Genomic DNA, 20,383 nt, shown 5'->3' with positions numbered 1-20,383 from the left:
AAAAAATAAGTGAAATTGATTAAAAATAGTAAGCCGACTAAAAGTGGTAAAGGCCAAAATACCTTTCAACTATCAAAATGATTGAAATATTTACAGGATACAAAAGGACAAACTCCAAACACAACAAACAATTTTTGGTGAAGCTTGTGTTTGATTTTAACATAAGGTTACTCATACAAGATTGAAACACAGAAAATCTAATTTAAATATTAGGGATTGTTTTGAAAAAATTGTAAATTATTTTTATCTTCAAAATTTTGTAGAATATTTTTAAAAAAAATTGTGTGACTCTTGGCTGATAAACATAGAAAACAACTAAATTTTGATAATTTTTCTTCTAAAAAGTATGAAAATATTGAAAGGGGAAATAGTGGTACCACTGTTTAGCTATTAAGTTGCTCTTTTATTCATTGTATAAAATATAGTATGTTTATAAATGTTAAGTAATTAATATTCAGAAATTTAATTAAAAAAAATGATTTGAATAAAAATTTATAAAATACAAACCCTGCCAACTACAGATATTAACCATGTATTAAAACACTTAAAATAGCTGAAACGAAAATTAATTTCAGCCAGCGATTCCGTAATTTAACTTTCTAATATCCCACATGAATTTCGTAAAAAAACTTTCAATCTAATGATTTTAGTAAAAATATAAACGAACTTAATTCCTTTGCCTCTTCACAAGGCATTAGTAAGCATCGTAAATACAAAAAATCTTATTCCCGAGGTGGATGCAAAGAGATTGCGATTTTTAAAAGTGAATGTGTTAAAAGTATAAAGAACGGCACATAAAATAATTTATTTTCAGTCCTTTATTTTAGAATTGCATTTTAGAGCTCTACAATAAACATATCATTAATAACAATCGACGTAATTGAAGCAAAAATCAAATTAAATCAGCGATTTAGATTTTAACTTTTTGACTATCATAAATGACACAGAATTTCGCTTGAAAATTTTTTCTTTGTGATTTTTATACGGATAAAAAGAAAGACGGAAGACGGAAAGAAAGAGATTTTTTTTTTTAAATTAGCCGATTTTGTATAAGCTGATCCCTCTAACTTGACTTAAAAAAAGGTTCCAAAAATTATCGGTTTATACTCAGAAATATGCGTTATTTTGCTTTCAGATTTGCTCTTTCAATAAACAATTTGTGACAGATCCGATCTTGTTTATCAGAATTTTGTGAAGGGTCCGTTTTGTTTGATCGGGATTTTGTGAAAGGTTCGTTTTGTTTGATCGGGATTTTGTGAAAGGTCCGTTTTGGTTGATCGGATTTTTGTGAAGGGTCCGTTAACGGACCCAAATATCCTCTGGCCAGACCCCTGGTTACTTCAAAATGGCCCCCAGACAAAGTGATGCAATCATTGCATGAACTTTTCATAGCAGCTCAAATAATATTAAGAGCACAATAAATTCTGAAAAAATTTGAAATTCTTACATACTTCTAATTGTTGAACTCTTATTGCTCTTTGCGCATTATCTTGTTCTGCAATGCCATAAGCCTCCTGAAGTTTATCTCGCTCCTAAAAATAAAAAATTACCCTTTTTTGTAAGAAAAAACCTAATCATGTCATTGTTGAAAAATCCTAACTAAACAAATTAATAAAATAAAAATTAGTACTTCAACAGAAATCTACATCCATAAATATTAATTTAAAAGTTTGCTGCAACATTAAGCAAAAACTGCAGGTATTGTTCGGGAGTCTCCCAAACAAATAAAGAAAGTTGGCTGCGATGGCACGGGTGACCACATAAGATCGGTCATAGAACAAACTGCGTCATTGAATTAGAGGGGGGGGAGCTCTTGCCCTTGGGGGTCTTCAATAACTAGTAATGAAAATTACTTTGCATCTATAAAAATAATATATTTCATACAATAGATGAAAAAGCAACTTCTTAACTATTTTCATTTCATGGCAGTAGCTATTTTTTAAAATAATAATACAAGTTTTAATGCAAATGCATCATTCAAGTTAAACAATTATCCCAATCCCGCTCTCCTGCTGTGACCACCAATCCTCCAACTATAATTCTAGCAAACAGTGGTATTCCTATTTAATAGAATTACAATTTTTATCCTTTTTATAAGAAACAAACGGTTTAAGTAAAAAAAAACGGTTTAAAAGTCAATATGTTACAGGCTAAATTTTGAATTTTTAAGCCTACTGTTTGCATTTTTATACGATAGTGACAATTCTACTGGCATTCCTTGACTGGCAAATGCTTTCTACCACACATAATCTAGATCACAAGATATAAACAATATAAACAGTAGCGAAAACAGGGAGGGTCATGCCCCCCTCATTGCGGTTAAAATTTCAAATTTTTTTTTAATGTCGAATTTTTTTGGGCATTATATGAAGTGGTGGATATAAAGAGAGGGGAGGGGTGATGGGAGTCATGATCCCCCACCCCACTTTCGGTCTGAGACAAAACTTTTTAACATTTAGTGAAGTATATTTAGCGAAGTTTAGTGTATTTTTCTCCATACAAGATGGATGTGTGTCCTGTGGGGAGTATTATGCTTATGTTTAGTCAATATCTAAATGACTCATGTTCATAAAATATTTCATTTTTTTAGATTTTTAAAAAAATTTTATTGTATTGTGCTGGCTTTTGAGGACACTGGTTATAAAACAACTTAACTAGATCATTTTAATGTATTGAATTATTGCAGTCCTGTATCTGCCCCTGCATATAAGTGAAAAGACAAAATGACTAAGAAAGTGTGAACCAATTTCAGTGGCACTTTTTCTGTCAAAATATGAGGTAGAAAAATCAAAATTTTAGGGTACAGTCGAGTTTCAACTTACGCGAGGGATGCGTTCCAAGACTCCTCGCGTAAGTCGAAATTTCACGTTGTGGAAAAATGTATGTTTTTCAAATTTTTTAGGAACGTACCAAATTTTTTTTAGACATTTGTAAACACGTCCTTAAACTGCTTTCAAGCATTCCTCAACCATACATTAGTTTCTTACATAAAGAATAGAACTTTTACTGTATTTAAAAGATAAAAAAAGCTGTTTTATTCAACTAAAAATACTAAAGATGCACAAAATAAATGACCAACGGGAAAGACAAAATAAAACACGGTACACACAGTATGTAGTAATAATACATGCTGCACTATAATAGTACTGTGTAGAGTAAATACAGTAATAATATTTATGAGATATAAAATGATGGTTTATGCTCCATAATCAGAACATTATTTTTATCTAACACATTTTTAAATACGGTTGCTTCGCCTTTTTTTCAATAAGTTTTCTATTCGAGGCATCAATGGCCTCTCTTCCTGATCTCTTTAATCTATAATACAAGAGCAGCTTCCATTTTCATACTATTTACTTTGCTTAGACTCTGCAAGCTTTAATATTGAAACTAAGTTCTGAACTTTTACAGATATCTTTTTGTTTAGACTTTTAATTGTACGTATGGAAGATTCAATCATATACTTTTTGTCGTGCTACCGACGACGTTTTGTAGTTGTTCAAGCATATCCAGAATCGTAATCTTTTTTTTTTTTTGGTGCTTAGATAAAAAAAAAAGCACACTAACATGCCCTTACATTTCATCAACTTTAATATTTAGAATAAATAAATGAAAGATACTGAGTGGTTATTTGATGCACTAACAACGTGATGAGACTAGTTTGATGTGAGAACTTTCGCTGTCAGTGACGCTAAGGGGATGTAATAAAAGACATGAAATCAGTATTTAGTATCCAATAACGAAGCCGATTTTTCCTACCAAAAAAATTCGTTATTGTGGAGGAGGTATTTTGCGTTAGCTCTAGAATTCGTTACTCGGAAAAAAAATCGCGTATGGCCATTTCGCGTAACTTGAATCGCAATATTGTGGGAGTCGACTATCTATAACTACAATTCAAAAATTAGGAAAATTAGGACTGCTTAGACTTTTCACTTAGAATGCCCCGTACCTGCCACTATTTGTTCCTTAACCAGTTGGATGGGACCCTGAAAACAGCTGTTTTTTCAAACCAGACCAGAAACTGAGCAATCTCTAGTCCAGCACCCCCAGAGGTATTGTTTCACTTGGAGGACTTGGTGATCACTAGCATATTTAGCGTCTACCAGTCACCATTAATGAAGATGGTGGATCTTTAACCAGCGAGGATCCAACCCTGGACCCTTGGGTCACAACTCCAATGCCTTATCGACCAGGCCGCCAAGGCCCTGAACTGTTCTGACTGCTTAACATAGGGGCGGAGGGGGGGGGGGGGGTAGTAGCGCTCATAATAGTTGATAACTGTATTAACTTGAAAATAAGAAGAAAAATGCATATGAAATGTAAAAGAAAGATACATCAATAAAGTTAGGACATCAAAAATTTGAAAAGATTTCTAATATGAAAACTAACAAAATCAACATGAGAATGAATATTAGGGTGGGCCGAAAAAACTTCTTTTGGAAATCTGTTTTTGGATAGTGTGGAAAAGTTGCTATATGGGCCCGTTATTACCCATAAAAAATTTCGCTAAATTTGTTTAATATTTAGCCGGCGCTATTTGACCTTGAAAAACTGAAAAAAAAGGGAAAAAATGCACTTATTTCAAAAAAAAAAAAAAGTGGGGGTCGAAAATAAAAGTTTGAAGCTAGTTTCAGCAAACATTAGAAGTATCTGTCAGTGAATTAGTTGAAATCCTCAAAGACTTTTATACATTTCATAGAATATTTAGCTACGCTCCTTTAAGACTGAAACACTGGAAAAATGAAAAAAAAAAAAAAATTAAAAGTAGTTTCAAAATAAGTAAGTACTGAAATGTTACGCAATACATTACTTAGAAAAAACAGTGAAAATTCAATCAATTTTATGCGACATTTGCACGCCAATTTTAAAAAATGCACACACTCAAATAAAAAATAGTTACATAAGATGCTAATTTTTTAATCTTCGGTTCCAATTGTTTCTCCTGGATAATAAACGGCGCTCAATTACTTCTATTATTCCTAAGATTATTTTATAACTATTTTATATATATTTGAAAAATAGAGCCTTTGAGTATTAAAAAAATGTGAATCCTCTGAAGTCCTTTAAACTGATTAATGAATTGAACACAAGTATTCTTCTTTTTCTCAAGCCATTTCTTCCTCTCGACTTTATAACTCACTTAAGGGGACACTGGACCTTGAAAACAAACTTTTTTAATTATTGATGGATTTGCATGAAGTTTTAACCATATACTTTAAACACTAATACAAGCTTAATTATAAAATTTCATTAAAAAATTTCAATTCGAAGACCAATTATTTAAAAAAATGTAAATAACCTTAACAATAATTAACAAAACTTTGAAAAGTCCCTTGCGTAATTAATTTGATTTCACAACACTGAAACTTATTTTAAGTCATTCTCTATACTATAATAAATGAAACAAAACTCGCAAAATTGTCCTCATATTCAAATAAATTCAAAAAATAAAAAGTTCAAAAATCTGACAAAGATTTCTTCTTTTTGAACGTCCAGTGTCCCCTTAAGAGACAAACCCCCCCCCCCCCCCGACAAGAAATGCTGTAATTCTACACCTCCACAGCTGGGAATTAAGCAATTAAAGGGGTCCTCTCTTGTGTGCAATGTCCCCAATGAGTTGCCACTGAGGCATCTTATACTGGAATTGGACGGTTGCACAAAGTGGCCTCATTCATATTCTGGAGCTATCGAACAACTTCTTAGAGATTGTGAAAAAAATCCGGTGGTCAAATTTGATAAAATTGACTGCATTCAAGCGTGGCTTACAGTAGCCCAGGCAAACTCAGTCAGTCATGTGCGATGACTAACAACTACAAACCGTTTGTTACGCTTGCATATAGGCACTCCAACTCCATCAGAAAACTTTACAATGCTTGTAAAGTATGTAATTTTAGTTTATGCTCCAATGTGGATTGAAATAAAAATGAAACCGAACTGCCAGTACCGCGCCCAACATTTTTGGAAAATGATTTCTCTTGCAAGGCAGTTTCCAGACAACGTTATGGAGATAATTTTTAAAGTTCTGCATATTTCGCTCATCCTGAACAGCTACTGTTGACAATGTTGTTTGACTGAAGAAAATACATTCGATAATTAGCGGTTAGGCGCATTCTGAATTCCAGAAATAAGAAGACGAAGAGCTCGGATGGTGTACGATTTTTTGAGCGTCCTAAACTCAATTTTGAAGCCGTTGATTATGTTGATTTAGTTGATTGGGCAAACTGTGTTGTAACAGAGCCACCTCTTACAATGCATCTAAAAGACCAACAATGGAAAGAAATGTGCAAAGAACATTCTGCAGAGTTTACTTTTGAGAAATTTCCCTGTCACACGCAAGCTGTGAAACGTTGTGTGAAACTAATAACCGAAGCTGCAATAAAAGTTCGTGGTGAAACTGCACGAGATGGATACATTCGTGCTAAACTTCAAGCTAGGAAAGAACTTCCATCATTTGATGACAAGGGACAATATTATTCCAAAAAATAATATTCATTATGCATGAGGTATTATAAATCAAATTTGAAGATTTCTTTTTTAAAATTTTATTATCTATATATGTAGTTCTCGAAAACGTATGATACTATTGCGTGATAATATTTACTATGATTAATGGCACTATTTAATTAATTAGTCTATGATTTAATTTTGAAAAATGATTTCCACATTGGTTTTTAAAGAAATTCAATATTTTTTTCATTTTTCTCCAATTTTTGATGTCGGAAAGGAGCGGTAAGTGCTCATTAAAATCAATGAAACATTTTATGGGCTCGAACTGGCTCATTATATAACATTTTCGGTGCATTCCAGCAAAATATTTGAAATTTATTTTTAAAAAAAAATTTCGACAAAAATTCATTTTTCTCTTTTTTTTTCGGTTTTTCAGTGTCAAATAGCGCCGGCTAGATATTTTTTAATATCCAAGAAATTTTTTATGAGTGCTAACTAGCTCACTACGCAACTTTTGCGCGCTATCCAAAAATTGACTTCGAAAAAAAAAATTTTCGGCTTATTTCAGCCCACCCTAATGAATATCCTAAAAATAGTACAGTTAAAATGCAAGTACACACACATATGGATTTAATTACTCACCACTCTAACTTTAAATAGATTTCCCATGACATCTGATATCTTGCTTTCATGCTTAGCAAGATCCCTATAAAGAGGGGAATAAATTAAAAAGAGCATGTGACAATAAATTCAAATGAATTTCCAAGTCTACTGCTTGCTTTCTTATACACTAGTGACAATTCTACTGGCATTCCTTGACTGGCAAATGCTTTCTACCACACACAATCTAAACCACAAGATGTAAACAATATAAGCAGCGGTGGATACAAGGGGAGTTATGACAACCCCCCCCCCCCCTCTGTGGGGGAAATTTTGAATGTTTGCTTGAAAAAATTTTTTTTACAAATGTTGAAACCATGAGAAAAAGTAAGTATTTTTTTAATTCAATTTTTGGGGGCATTACATGAAGTGCTAGATACAAAGAGAGGGGAAGGGAAAAGTGAGTCATGACCCCCCCCCTTGATCTGTGACAACTTTTTTAATATTTAGTGAAGTTTAGTGTATTTTTCTGCATACAAGATGGATGTGTGTCCTGTGTCGAGTATTATGCTATGTTTAATCAGTATCTAAACGTATCATGTTCATGAAATATTTAATTTTTATTAGATCTTTGTAGTATTTTTTTTATTGTATTGTGCTGGCTTTTGTGGACATTTAAATGAATTAATTTACCTATAGTTACAATTCAAAATATTAGGAATTTTAGGAAAATTAGGACTGTTCTGACTGTTTACTACAGAGTCCCCAGTACCTGCCACTATTTGTTCCTTAACCAGTTGGACAGCTCTGTTATTTCAAACCAGACCAGAAACTGAGCAATCCCATGTCCAGCACCCCCAGAAGCATCATCATGGGTGCAAGTTTGGTGATGTATTCAAGACGGAAAATATTTCAGTCCCCCTCCCCCGGAATGGGTGCTTAAGGAAAAATTTATGCATACCTGCCAACCTCCGAGAAAAAAAAATCCGGAAGATTTTTTTTTATTTTTATCCACAAGATTTTAACGCAAAATAAAATCAAACAGGACACCTACCCTCTTTACATTTAACAATATATTAGTTATGAATTTCATATCAATTGAAATTACTTTCGTTTAGTAAATGTTACTTTTATTGCTTTCTTTAAAAGTTTGGAAATAACATTTGTTACTCATCTTAAAAAAAGAACAAAGCAAAAACAGCTCGAATTGAGAAAATGAGAAGATAATTGGCGCCGAAATTGTGCCCTTAGTTGCCCGCCACGACGCTTGCTTTGATTGGATCCCGATGAAGTCATGCGCTGTATCACTCAGTGACGTCATAATCTTGCCTCGCTTCTTCTCGTGCCATTCTCTTACGGCAACCTTTCCTTGGCTACTTGGCCTAAAACGCTGTGCCGCATTCCACAAAAGTATCGTTAGCGCCAAAATTGGCGAGATAATTATTTTTCCTACAAAACGAGAAAAATCCGGAAGATTTTGCTCATAACGGGAAAAACGGAAAAGGACATAAAAATCCGTAAAACTTCCGGGAAATCCAGAAGGGTTGGCAGGTATGATTTATGTGTATAAATGTGTTAGGTTTTAACAATGCCAGTTTTTGAATGTGTTTGAGTTGAATTTTAAGCTTTTAAATTGTAATATTTAAGCGTTTTGATAGCGTAAGGCCAAAAACCTAAAAACTGCCAATAACAGCGTGTCTGGGAGCTGGGGGGGGGGGCACTGGGCTCTCCCCAAAATTGAAGCTTTAAAAAACGAAATTGTACTTTACCTTTCACATGTTTATATGCTTTTTGACTGCAGTATCGAAGGGATGGAGTTCAGGAACCCTTCTTCAGCAATATTTTGAAGAAGTTCCAGTTTTAGAGGATGTTGGATAATGTTAGGGGTAAAAGTGTTCACAGCTCCCCGACATTAGTTTTTTGCCTATCGTAAACATTTTTATCGTAGCAATAAAAATCGCTTGGGACATAAGATTTTCACTTTTGCAACATAAATCAGTTCTGATCAGAAAGTCTACCCAAGGTAGCGCCAACAAACCAGAGAAGAAGGAAAAATGGGGGAAGGGTATGGCCGACTAATGATAATGAACTGGCACCATTCCCCCACATTCTTCATTTGAAAAAGAATTCTTTTATAAGATGGCAGGTGGTGAAATTAGCAATAAAAAATTGCTTCAGTGAAGTAGATATATTTTTTAAACAAGGTACCCTTTCCAATATTCATTAATTAAAAAAAGAAATAGGGGAACTGAATCCTAACCCCAGGCAGGGTTCCCGAATCACATCCCTCTTAAGGCACTCAAATATAGCCAAAAGTGGTGCTTTAAATATTTCAGCATTAAAACATTTTCTGAAGAGAACTCCCAAAATCCTTCCTCTGAGTTCACCACAAACGTCCTAAATTTCAATTTCTAAGGCTTCAGTTTCTAAATTGTTTTGTAGGAATAGTACCCCTCTTACCTATAAACATGACTTATGAAAGCCTAAAAGTTTTAATACTTTAATTTTGGAAACTTTTTGAAAGAACCTTCCTACACCCTTCCCCCTTAAGTCATCCAAAGATAGCCCAAAACAAAGCTCTTAAAATTTCTGAAACGAAAATATTAAAACTTATTGAGAGAAAACCTTCGAATTCCCTCTTCTTAAGTCTTTTAAAGTTTACCTAAAACTGAGTTCTGAATACTTCAGCTTTGAATATTTTTTGGGAAAGGGGAACCCCGAACCCCCAAGACAGTCTAAAGTTGCTCTTTTAAGACTCCAGTGTCGGAATTTCGCCTAAAGAGAGCCCCTTCCCCCCCTCTTGACATTCCCAAAGACAGCTTAAAAGTTTTAAGACTTCAATTACAAACACTTTTCGGGAGAGAGAGTCCCAAATTCCCTTTCTCTTAAGAAATTTAAGTATAGCCTCAAACAGTTTTTAATACATCAGCTACAAAACATTTTAATGTTAGAACACCAAAACCATCTCTCATAAATTCACCAAAGATTGCATAAATTAGTGTTTTTAACACTCCAATTTTCGATTTTTTTTAAAACCTCCCCCTCCCCACCTTTACGTCATTAAAGACAGCCTAAAACTTTGAAAATTTTAAGAATTTTCAGAGGAGAAATATCGAACCACTCCTAGCTTCAGAAATGGTTTTCAATTCAGTTTTTTGATATTTTATACTGGAACCCTTGAGTAAGCCCCTCCCCCCTAGGTTGTCCAAGATATAACGTTTTAAGACCTCAGTATCGTGGGTTAATTTGTGAACTGTTTGCAAGAGCAGTGTATTTTCGCAAACTTGTGCTGCCGTTATTTTTCTCTTTTCCTTTCTCCTCCCCCCCCCATAATTCCATTCTAGCGAGTGTTAGATTCAATGACATTGGAATTTAGTGATTCCTCAAGTCTTTGCTAAAAATGCAGGACTGGTTGCCCATCGATGTTTCCAACCAGATAGAAATTTCCCCTCAATTATTTCCGAAATTCCCATTTTCATTAATATCTTCAAAATGCCTGATAGTTTCTGTTTTACCTGGTACATTGATACCCTTGCTGTGACGAAAACATTTCATCTTGTCAGCAATCACTCTCAACCGGTGATTCAGATTCAACTCTTAAGAGCGTACATAACTTTCATTTATGCATGTTAAGTTTGCAAAAAAAAAAAACCCGCAAATGAAAAAAAAAAGGATGATCGAAAATAGCATGAGAAAAGGCTAAATTATCAATTAGAGCAGATTATTTCGAAAAATCAGGGGGAATAGCGAGCAACTCCTTGGTCTGCAATGCAGTGAGTTGGAATGAACAGAGCTGTACCTAAAAAAAGTCAAACGGCGTGAGTTGAAAAGCCACTCCTCCAAAAGCACGTTGCAAACAAAACAAGCCCGTGACGGAAAACCGAGAGAATGTCTATGTAAATTCGTGGTTATGGAATGGTCCAGTAATATATTAAAGCATGTTTTCAAACTCAATTTTTCTTTTTTAAGTAAAAACTGAAAGAAAGTTTCTTTCCGTCCCGACTTCAGTCTCAGAAATTTTGTCCAAGACGGAAATCCGTCCGGAGACAGAAGGTCTTGCACCCATGAACGTCCCCCCAGTCACCATTAATGAAGACAGTGTAATTTTGACCAGCGAGGATCAGAACAGGGACCTTCTAGTCACAAGTTTTGGTTGCTTAACATTGGGGGGGGTGGGGGGAGTAGCACTCATAATAGTTGATAACTGTATTAACTTGAAAATAAAAAGAAAAATGCATATGAAATGTAAAAGTAAGATACATCAATAAAGTTAGGACATCAAAAATTTGAAAAGATTCCTAATATGAAAACTAACAAAATCAACATGAGAATGAATGTCCTAAAAATTGTACAGTTAAAATGCAAGTACACACACATATGGATTTATTACTCACCACTCTAACTTTAAATAGGTTTCCCATGACATCTGATATCTTGCTTTCATGTTTAGCAAGATCCCTATAAAGAGGGGGAAAAAAAAACCTTGTGACTATAAATTCAAATGAAAAATGCATGCATAAAAATTTCATAGCCACTTTTAAAGTCCTTACTTCCAAATGAGAGTATAGGTACAAATGAAATACTTTAAAACACTGCAGGCAAGTAAAAAAAAGTGCTGTTTAACAAGTTCTTAAAAGTAATAACACATCCCTTATGAATGAGAGATTTTTGTAAAAATATAGATAAATTTAAGACATAAATGAGTAAGGTATCTCAAAGTTTCATGAAAATCTGAGAATTCAAGTTGAGAAATTGTTTTTCGTTGATTTAACACAGACAAATTCTTAAAAAATAGGGCCTTTGATTAATTTTTTAGGACTTCTGATTAGAAAATAGGGCCTTTATAGGGACTTTTGAGGGCCCTTGGGAACCCTGGATGTGTATCCGAGAAAATAAATGCAATAAACTCTATAAATGTCACAACATTTAAGAGCGTGAATAGAATCTTTAAAGGAAGAGAATGGAAGTTTATTAATGGGAGAAAAAAACACTTGACCATCTGACATAGTATACAATTTATCATTTAAAACAAAAGAACATTGCTTTAGACAAGTACCAGTAAAGAAAATTAAATCCTCAAGAGGGAAATTGAAATTCAGAAAGTCTACTCCGAAGGCATAACAATGAATCATCGACCAGAACGTTCATAAATAATTAGTTCGATCAAAAGAAGCCATAAAAGAATTTTGGAAACAAAATTATGAATTCATAATTTTGTTTATGAATTCATAATTTTGTTCCAAATCATTCTTTCCATCAATACCTTTTGCTCTTTCTTTACCCCAACACAGACACTGCCTACCTTTAAAGGTCAAGATTTACGGTCGCCATTCGCCACGTGGCGACTCAGTTTTCAAAATTGGCGACCCCAAAAAATGTCTACAGTCGCCAACTTTTTTTTGGGGGGTTATTTTTATTTTAGATCCCAAGAAAAGAATTCCACACCACTCCACAGATGCATCAGTACAATAAAGATTCACCGATCAAGACCGTACCCCGACTGAATGTTGTTTATTTTACAAAGCTTGAATGTTCTTTCTCACTGCCTGCCTGTATGTTGGTTATTTTACGTTGCTTGAATGTTCCTCTTACACGATTCAGGCAATGTAAAATAAGCAAAAATACAGTGAATTTGGAAGCCATTTGTACAAGATTAGAGCGTTTGCTTCTTTGTCTTGACTCTTTGTTTTTCAAGTAATTAGCTTACTATAATCATGATTTCAAGAAGAAATCATTATATTTCAGATTAATTTTGATTATGCCTTCAAAGTAATTACCTTTTCACGTTTTTAGTTTAGTTGCTGAAATGGTATATTAAATTGAAACTTCATTCTTTTACATCGTATTATACACCGTCTCTGATTATATGGAGCTTTTTTTCTTCAGGCCCATTTAAAACCTGCAGATTATATGCCGCCCGCAGATAATGCGCAGGAAAATACGGTCATTAATACAGAGTTTATACGCTCCGGGAAAACCTGGAATTGTCAGGGAAACGTCAGACAAATTTCAAATTTTGCCACAAAAAATTTTTTTTCCGATTTTTTACCAGGGAATCTTGTACCTTGAGTTCTAATCTTTGTTTTGATCGATGTTTTTTGAAAAAAAATGCAGAAGTTTCGAGGCAAAATGACGCTGGCAATAAAATAAAAAAAAGGCGACTCCCCCCCCCCTATCCAAAAAAAAAACTTCCGCGGACGCCATTTTTGCCCCTCAATAGTTCCAAAGAAAAAAATTCCTAGGGTGAACAGGAATTATGCACAAATTTAACAGGAGAAGAATGTTTTCCTGCAAGTAAAGCACAAGCCTGCGGATGGTAGGGTCAATTAGGAAAATCGTTTTTTAATCGAAAAGGCTTTTCAGCTACGAATGAAACATAGTCGCCATTTTTGGTTATCATAAAATGGAAGTAGACACGATCATTAAATGCCTAAGTTTCCAAAAACAAAGCAGAATTGGATGTTTTCTTTAAGTGCAAACTAATGAAAACAACGCAAAATGTACTGCAACTTTTTTTTTTTAATTTTATTTTAAATATGTAATTTTCTTGAGAAATGAATTTTTTTTTTTTTAAGTTAATCTTATCCTCATTGCCTTGGACATATGTGCTAAAAACTTTTCAACTGAATTGTAGTTTCACGAAGATTTATTATTTAATTGTTTTCAAACTACAAATTCAAAAAATTATTTCTTAATTTTTGTCGTAGCTGCCATATTTGGTCATTCCCAAGTTTTCAGTACACAAGACTTTTTAATTGCCTAAAATTCCGAAAATAGAATTGGATGTTTATTGCAATGCAAACTATTGATAACGCAAAATGTACCCTTTTTACCGGGTAATTCGTAATTATTTTCTGAAAAAATCTGAAATTTTATCTCAAGAAATTGTTTTTTATTTTACTTGATTTAGACGCTTATGTGCTGACTATTTTGTCTTACAATTGTAGTTTTTTTCAGGATAAATTATTATTTATAACTACTTTTATGCTTCAAATTCAAAAATTTACCCATTATCTTAAATTTTTTGCTTAGTCGCCATATTTGATCGTTTGCGAGATGGAAGTCGACAAAAATTTACAAAAACATAATTAGATATTTATCTCAATGTCTATTGAAAGTAAATGTTCTTTGAAAGTAAATGAAAGAAAATTTTTAATTTTAATTCAAGCATCCTTTATATGCCAAAGGAAAAAAAAAATTGATTATTGGCATTGGCCTATGATAGACCCCATCAATGCAACAAGTTAAACATATTTATACTGAAAAATAGCTTTGTACTTTGCTCAATATGTTTTGTGTTACATACTAATAAGAAAATAAAAAGAAGAATCGTAAACCAAAAGCGGAGAAAGATTGCTGCCAATTACAGCAAAACGCTAATATGCATGACACGTGCATCAAAGAAATGCTAAATTAAATTGAAAGTACTTTGTTTTTAACAAATAGTAAACAAATGAAAAAAATTTTGAACAAAATGTTTAAAAAAAAAAAAAAACTTGTGACATTAAAAAAAAAAAGTTATTTAATTATTATTATTTTACAAGTGGAAAAGTTTCAGTTCTTACGCCCTGCTACTTTGAACAATTTTGACTATTTTGAAAATATTGTTACTTAAACTTAATTTTGAATGAAGCGAGTAACCTGGAATTTTCTAAAAAATAACCTGAAAAAAATGATAAGTCAGGGAATTTTTTTTAACCAACTGTATGAAACCTGTATTACTTTTTTCAAATTCTTTTTCTTAAACAGTTTTACGTTTTGCTTTAAATCTTGTTCTGAAAGTGTGAAAATATTATGCAAATTTTGGCTCTTTAAAAGTGAAAAAAAAAAAAAAAAAAAACCCCACCATATTGTATGTTTTTTATATAAACCCTCAAAGGTCGTTCCGATCCTATTTGATTCCCAATTAACTCAAACAGCCTTTATTCTGAAAATCGTCAAAATAGGAAGACAAATTATTTAATTTAAAACTTGAAAAGGCAACTTCCTTTTTTTGACCGCACAAAGCCCCCCCCCCCCCTCCCCACCCGCGTGCCCCGTTTTAACATTCCTTTGCCATAATCAATGTTCCATGTTGTCCCATAAATCCTGTATTTCATTAAAAATCCTATACATCATTTAAAATAGAAAGAAAAAAAACTATATTACTACATTTCTATAAACTATATCTTATATTTCTGCTGTGATGTGGACGCTAATACTCATTAGGAATACGTTCCACTGAAAATCATTTAAACAACGGGGGCTAGCTTCTATTTATTCGAATAACTGTTGTAATTTTTTAATCCTCAATCGCATCAGATTAAAATATAAGCCCAATAGCCAGTCCTTTGATTGTTTTCCCTTCATGGTCATCCTAACATGGAGACGCTGCGTATGGAACATAGTCGCCATGTTTGGTCATACTCTTAGTTCAAATAATGCAAAAAGAATGTTTTTTTTTTGGAAATATATTCTTGGTAAATGCCAAATTGTATATTACTGGAGGAGGTTTGTAGTTAATTATTTTTATGTGCAAGGAAAAAAAAACAATAATCTCAATTATTGAAAAAATTTAAATCATATGTTTATCAAATATATTTTCTAATCCTTTCATACACTACTTTACTTTTGGCTTAATGATTTTTTTTTCTTATGAAACTTTAAAATGGGTGGATTGCTTTAGGAGTTCCCAACCATCACCCAATGCCTCTTATATTTAAATGATTAATATAATTTATATCTCTTGCTAGCATTCCTTTAGCATCACTTTCATAATATTTGTTTCAAAAAATACAAATTGAACCCCCCCCCCCCCCCATTCTCGTACTAGAGCGCTGTTTTCAAAACCCGATAAAACTGGTGGCCACCTAGTTTTTTGAGTCTAGTGGCCATTGGTCACTTGAAAATTTTCTGAATCTTGAGGTCTACCTACCTTAGTTGATTCCATTTGAAAAAAAAAAAAAGTTGCATAATTTCTCAAAATATTGTTCTTAATCAGGGTCGGAAAACATCATGATATTTTTGAATATGTCCAAAATATCCGATATTTTGAGACATATCGGATATTTTGATATATTTCTGATATTTTCAATTAGCACAAACTTAAGTATTAGCACAACCATTTCACACTCAGGTTTAAGAAGACAGATTTACTATAAAACATTAAATCCTAAGATTTTCTGCTTAACTTACTAACAACATAGAACTTTAAATGTTAGGAAGTGCATTAGATAACTTTATAAAAAAAATTGCGGTACAGAAACCTTGCAAGCTGTGAAATTGTACATAATAGGCTGTAATATTTGCATTTTACAACCTAACAAAAAATACTTGATCATTCAATCCAATCAAAATATATTCCATTTTATAATATTTATTCAAGTAAATAAACTTCAAATGAATCAAATGTTTAGAATTTAAATAGAATATTTACAACTCACCAATAAATTCACACTTCTGTATTCCATGCCCCACTTTAACTCTTTGCCCACTAGACTTTTTAAAAATGGTGCTGAATTTACAGGACCCTGGGTAGAAAATCAAGACATTTTTAATTGAAAATTTCCAACATGAAAACTCGAAAAAAATAGCTCATGAGTGCATAGCCGCCTATATATTTTACAATCATTGTTACATTATCTGTAAAGGTGAAGTAACAATGAAATATTATATACAACATATCTGTAAATATAATATGATTAAGAGCAGGGCCCAATACAGGCTGATTTTACTACAGTTTTTCAGTACCTTCACATAAATCCCATTTTAAAAACGGTACTTTCACTACAATCAAGTAATAAAATCAGCAGCTTCACAAAACTAACTTTGAAAATCGGCAATCACAAAAAGAATATTAAAAATTTAAAGTTTCACAAAAATCAGCATTTTAATTTGTTTTTCTATTTGAAACAAAATTTACTCATAAAATTAAATGTTAAGCTGATTTATATGAACAATCGCTTTAGTACCGATTATTTCGTTGTTTTAACTTCTTTAAGTGCATAATTACACAATTTTATTGCAATCTTTTAGCATCTATTTTGGGGCCCAACCCCACATGGCTTTGTACTGCGTACACGGGTGCAAGTTTTGGTGATGTGTTCAAGACGGAATAAATTTAGTCCCCTCCCCACTCCTCCGCCCGCATGTGGGCTTGAGGAAAAATTTATGTGTATAAATGTTGTAGATTTAAACAATGCCAGTTCTGGAATTTGTGTTTGATTTAAATTTTAAGCCATTAAATTGTAATTTTTAAGCATTTTGACATCATAATTCCAAAAACCCTAAAATCTGGCAATAAGGAAGGTGGTCTGGGGGCTCTCCCCCAGAAATTTTTTGAAATTGAAGTCCAAAAATGCTATGGTAGGCCATTTTGGTAAAGTTCAGGGAAAGGAGGGGTTCAGGGACTCTTACATCAATTATTTCAAAATAATAGTCCCAAAAATCACAATATTGGGCAAACTACAAAAATATTAGACAAAGAGGGGGGGGGGGGGTGCGCTGGGCTCACTCCAAAATTGAAACTTTAAAAACGAAATTGTACTCCATATTTCACTTTCACAATGTTTATACACTTTTTGAATGTACTATTGAAAGATGGAGTTCAAGAACCCTCCTTAGGCAATATTTCGAAATTGAAGTTCTAAAAATGCAATTTTAGAGGATGTTGGATAAGGTTAGTGGTAAAAGCGTTCACAGTTCCCCACCATTAGTTTTTTGCCGATCATATACATTTTTATTGTAGCAATGAAATCGCTTAAGACATAAGATTTTCACTTTTGCAACATAAATCAGTTCTGATCGGAAAGTCTACCCAAGGTAGCGCCAACAAACCAGAAAAAAAAGGGAAGGTTATGGCCGACTAATGATAATGAACTGGCACCATTCCCCCACAGTCTTCATTTGAAAAAGAATTCTTTTATAAGATAGCAGGTGGTGAAATTAGCAATAAAATATAGCCTAAAGTGGCACTTTAAATATTTCAGCATCAAAAAATTTTCGGAAGAGAACTCTCGAACACCTTCCTCTGAGTTCACCACAAATGTCCTAAATTTCAACTTTTAAGGCAGTTCTTAAAATTTCAGAAATGGAAATATTTCGGGCTGGGGTGCGGAATACCCTCCCCCCCTCATCGTGTTTACTAAACGCACATTTTTGTTATTATTTTTCTATTGAGAGATCTTAACTCCCCTCCACACATCGCCAAAGACAACCCAAAGTTTTAAGACTTCAATTTAGAAAATGTTTCGAGAAAGACCCATGAATTCCCTAACTCTTGACTCACTCAAAAATAGCCAAAATAGCATTTTAATACTTCAGCACAGAGAAAGTTTCGGGCGAGAAAGCCCCCCTAACTATTTCCTCTAAGTTCACTAAATTTGTGGTTTTCTCTTTTCATCACCAAAGATTTATGAATTTAAATTCTAAAAATTTTTGCGAGAAAGCCTTCGAATTCCCTCTCCTAAAGCTGAGTTCTGAATACTTCAGCTTTTAATATTTTTTGGGGAAGGGGAACCCCAAGACGGTCTAAGGTTGCGCTTTTAACTCCTGTTTCGGAATTTCGCCTAAAGAGAGCCCCCTTCCTCCCTCTTGATATTGCCAAAGACAGCCTAAAAGTTTTAAGACTTCAATTACAAACGGTTTTCGGGAGAAGGTCCCAAATGCATTTCATTTAAGTCGTTTAAGTACAGCCTCGAATAGATTTTAATACATCAGGTACAAAATATTTTCATGTTAGAACACCAAAACCATCTCTCATAAATTCACCAAAGATTGCCTAAATTAGCGTTTTTAAGACTCTAATTTTACATTTTTTTAAAACCTCCCCTCCCCACTTTTACATCATTAAAGACAGCCTATAAGTTTTTGACTTTTAAATTTTTAAAAGAGTTTGCACAGGATAAATGTTAAACCACTCCTAGCTTCAAAAATGGCTTTCAATTCAGTTTTTTGATATTTTATACTGGAACTCTTGAGTAGCCTCCCCCTTTAGATTATCCAATATATAAACGTTTTAAGACCTCTATTTTTCTCCTTTCCTTTTTCTCCCCCCCCCCTCCCACCATATTTCTATTCTAGCAAGTGTTAGATCCAATGACATTGGAATTTAGTGATTCCTCAGGTCTTTGTCAAAAATGCAGGAACCTTAGCTGTGCCGAAAACATTTCATGTTTTCATCATTCATTCTCAATCGGTGATTTAAATTCAACTCTTAAGACATTTTAACATCATGGTTATGGAATGGTCCAGTAATATTAAAGCATATTTTTTAAACACTCATTCTTTCTTTTTTAAGTAAAAACTGAAAGAGTCATCAAATTTCTTTCCGTCCCGAACTCCGTCTCGACGGAAATCCGTCCTGAGATGGAAAGTCTTGCATCCAAGACTACAATGCAGAAAATTGTCAGAAAAACGGGCCCCCAAAATATAGATGCTAAAAGATTGCAATAAAATTGCATACATGCACTTGGAGAAAAATGGCAAAAAAAATGAGTTAAAACAACGAAATAATCGTTACTGAAGCGATTGTTCACATAAATCAGAATATTAGTAGATGACTTTTACACTTTTTAACTATCGAACTTAAATTTAGTTGCTCCAATATTATTTTACAAAAATTATAATTTTCCTTTAAAAAAATCACAAAAACAATGCTTATGCCATACTTTCACAAAAATAGGTAGTAGGAAAAAAATCCTGGATTGACCCCTGAAGAGCAAGCATTTGAATATCAGTGCAAGAATAAATAAATATATCTGTACCTGGGAGGGAAACAACACCATGTCCATTTTCATCACTTTACAGGAGAGTACTGCCGTGTGCAGGTAAAGGGCAGTAACTGCAAATTTTTCATTTTTTTTATTTTTGTCATCTATTGCACGTTATCTTTATTGAACAAGCTCGCTTGTTTGGTTTCCGCTGAAAAAAAGGCGCGAAAAAGACATCTAATTGCAACATTTCTCGATTGTTAGTATTGAATCGAAAACGCGTTTCTTCAAATTTCTCGATAACTTATTTCTGCAGATACTGCCGTTTACCTGCACACGGCAGAGTAGCTTCAACTACATGGTGTTCTCTGTCGCTCTAAGTAGACTTTGTGTTCTTTTAACATTAGCGTCAATGACCGGGTACCGTTTTGAAAATTTTACCATATTTTTTACACTTCCTAATTAAGTCTTGGTAAAATTATTTTTAATCCTTGTTATTTATATGAATCTGAACAAAGAAAGTGGTAACGAAGCTTACGTAGGAAAGAGGTGGTTTGCTCAGTTAGAAAACATGGCGGCGCCCAGTGCATGCAATGTTTATGTTTTAAATGTTATGTTTGTTATTATATACGCAGTTTATAATGAGT

General features: G+C 33.3%; 1 protein-coding gene across 1 annotated transcript in view; it reads right to left on the bottom strand.

Moving 5' to 3' along the window:
• The window catches only part of LOC129231728 (uncharacterized), a 40,076-nt gene extending 20,181 nt beyond the window's left edge, over positions 1-19,895 (bottom strand). Inside the window, exons 1-5 of the mRNA XM_054866091.1 lie at positions 19,791-19,895; positions 16,470-16,556; positions 11,442-11,505; positions 7,090-7,153; positions 1,452-1,532 (exon numbers count right to left, since the gene is read on the bottom strand). Of these exons, the coding sequence (XP_054722066.1) occupies positions 1,452-1,532; positions 7,090-7,153; positions 11,442-11,491 (195 nt within the window). The 5' untranslated portion in view covers positions 11,492-11,505; positions 16,470-16,556; positions 19,791-19,895. The remainder of the gene's footprint in view (positions 1-1,451; positions 1,533-7,089; positions 7,154-11,441; positions 11,506-16,469; positions 16,557-19,790) is intronic.
• Positions 19,896-20,383: the final 488 nt, after the last annotated feature.

Source organism: Uloborus diversus, chromosome 10 (assembly GCF_026930045.1).
Source record: "Uloborus diversus isolate 005 chromosome 10, Udiv.v.3.1, whole genome shotgun sequence".
NCBI classification, from domain to species: Eukaryota; Metazoa; Arthropoda; class Arachnida; order Araneae; family Uloboridae; genus Uloborus; species Uloborus diversus.
The sequence above is the reverse complement of the archived record's forward strand: the minus strand, read 5'-3'. Positions and strand labels throughout refer to the sequence as shown.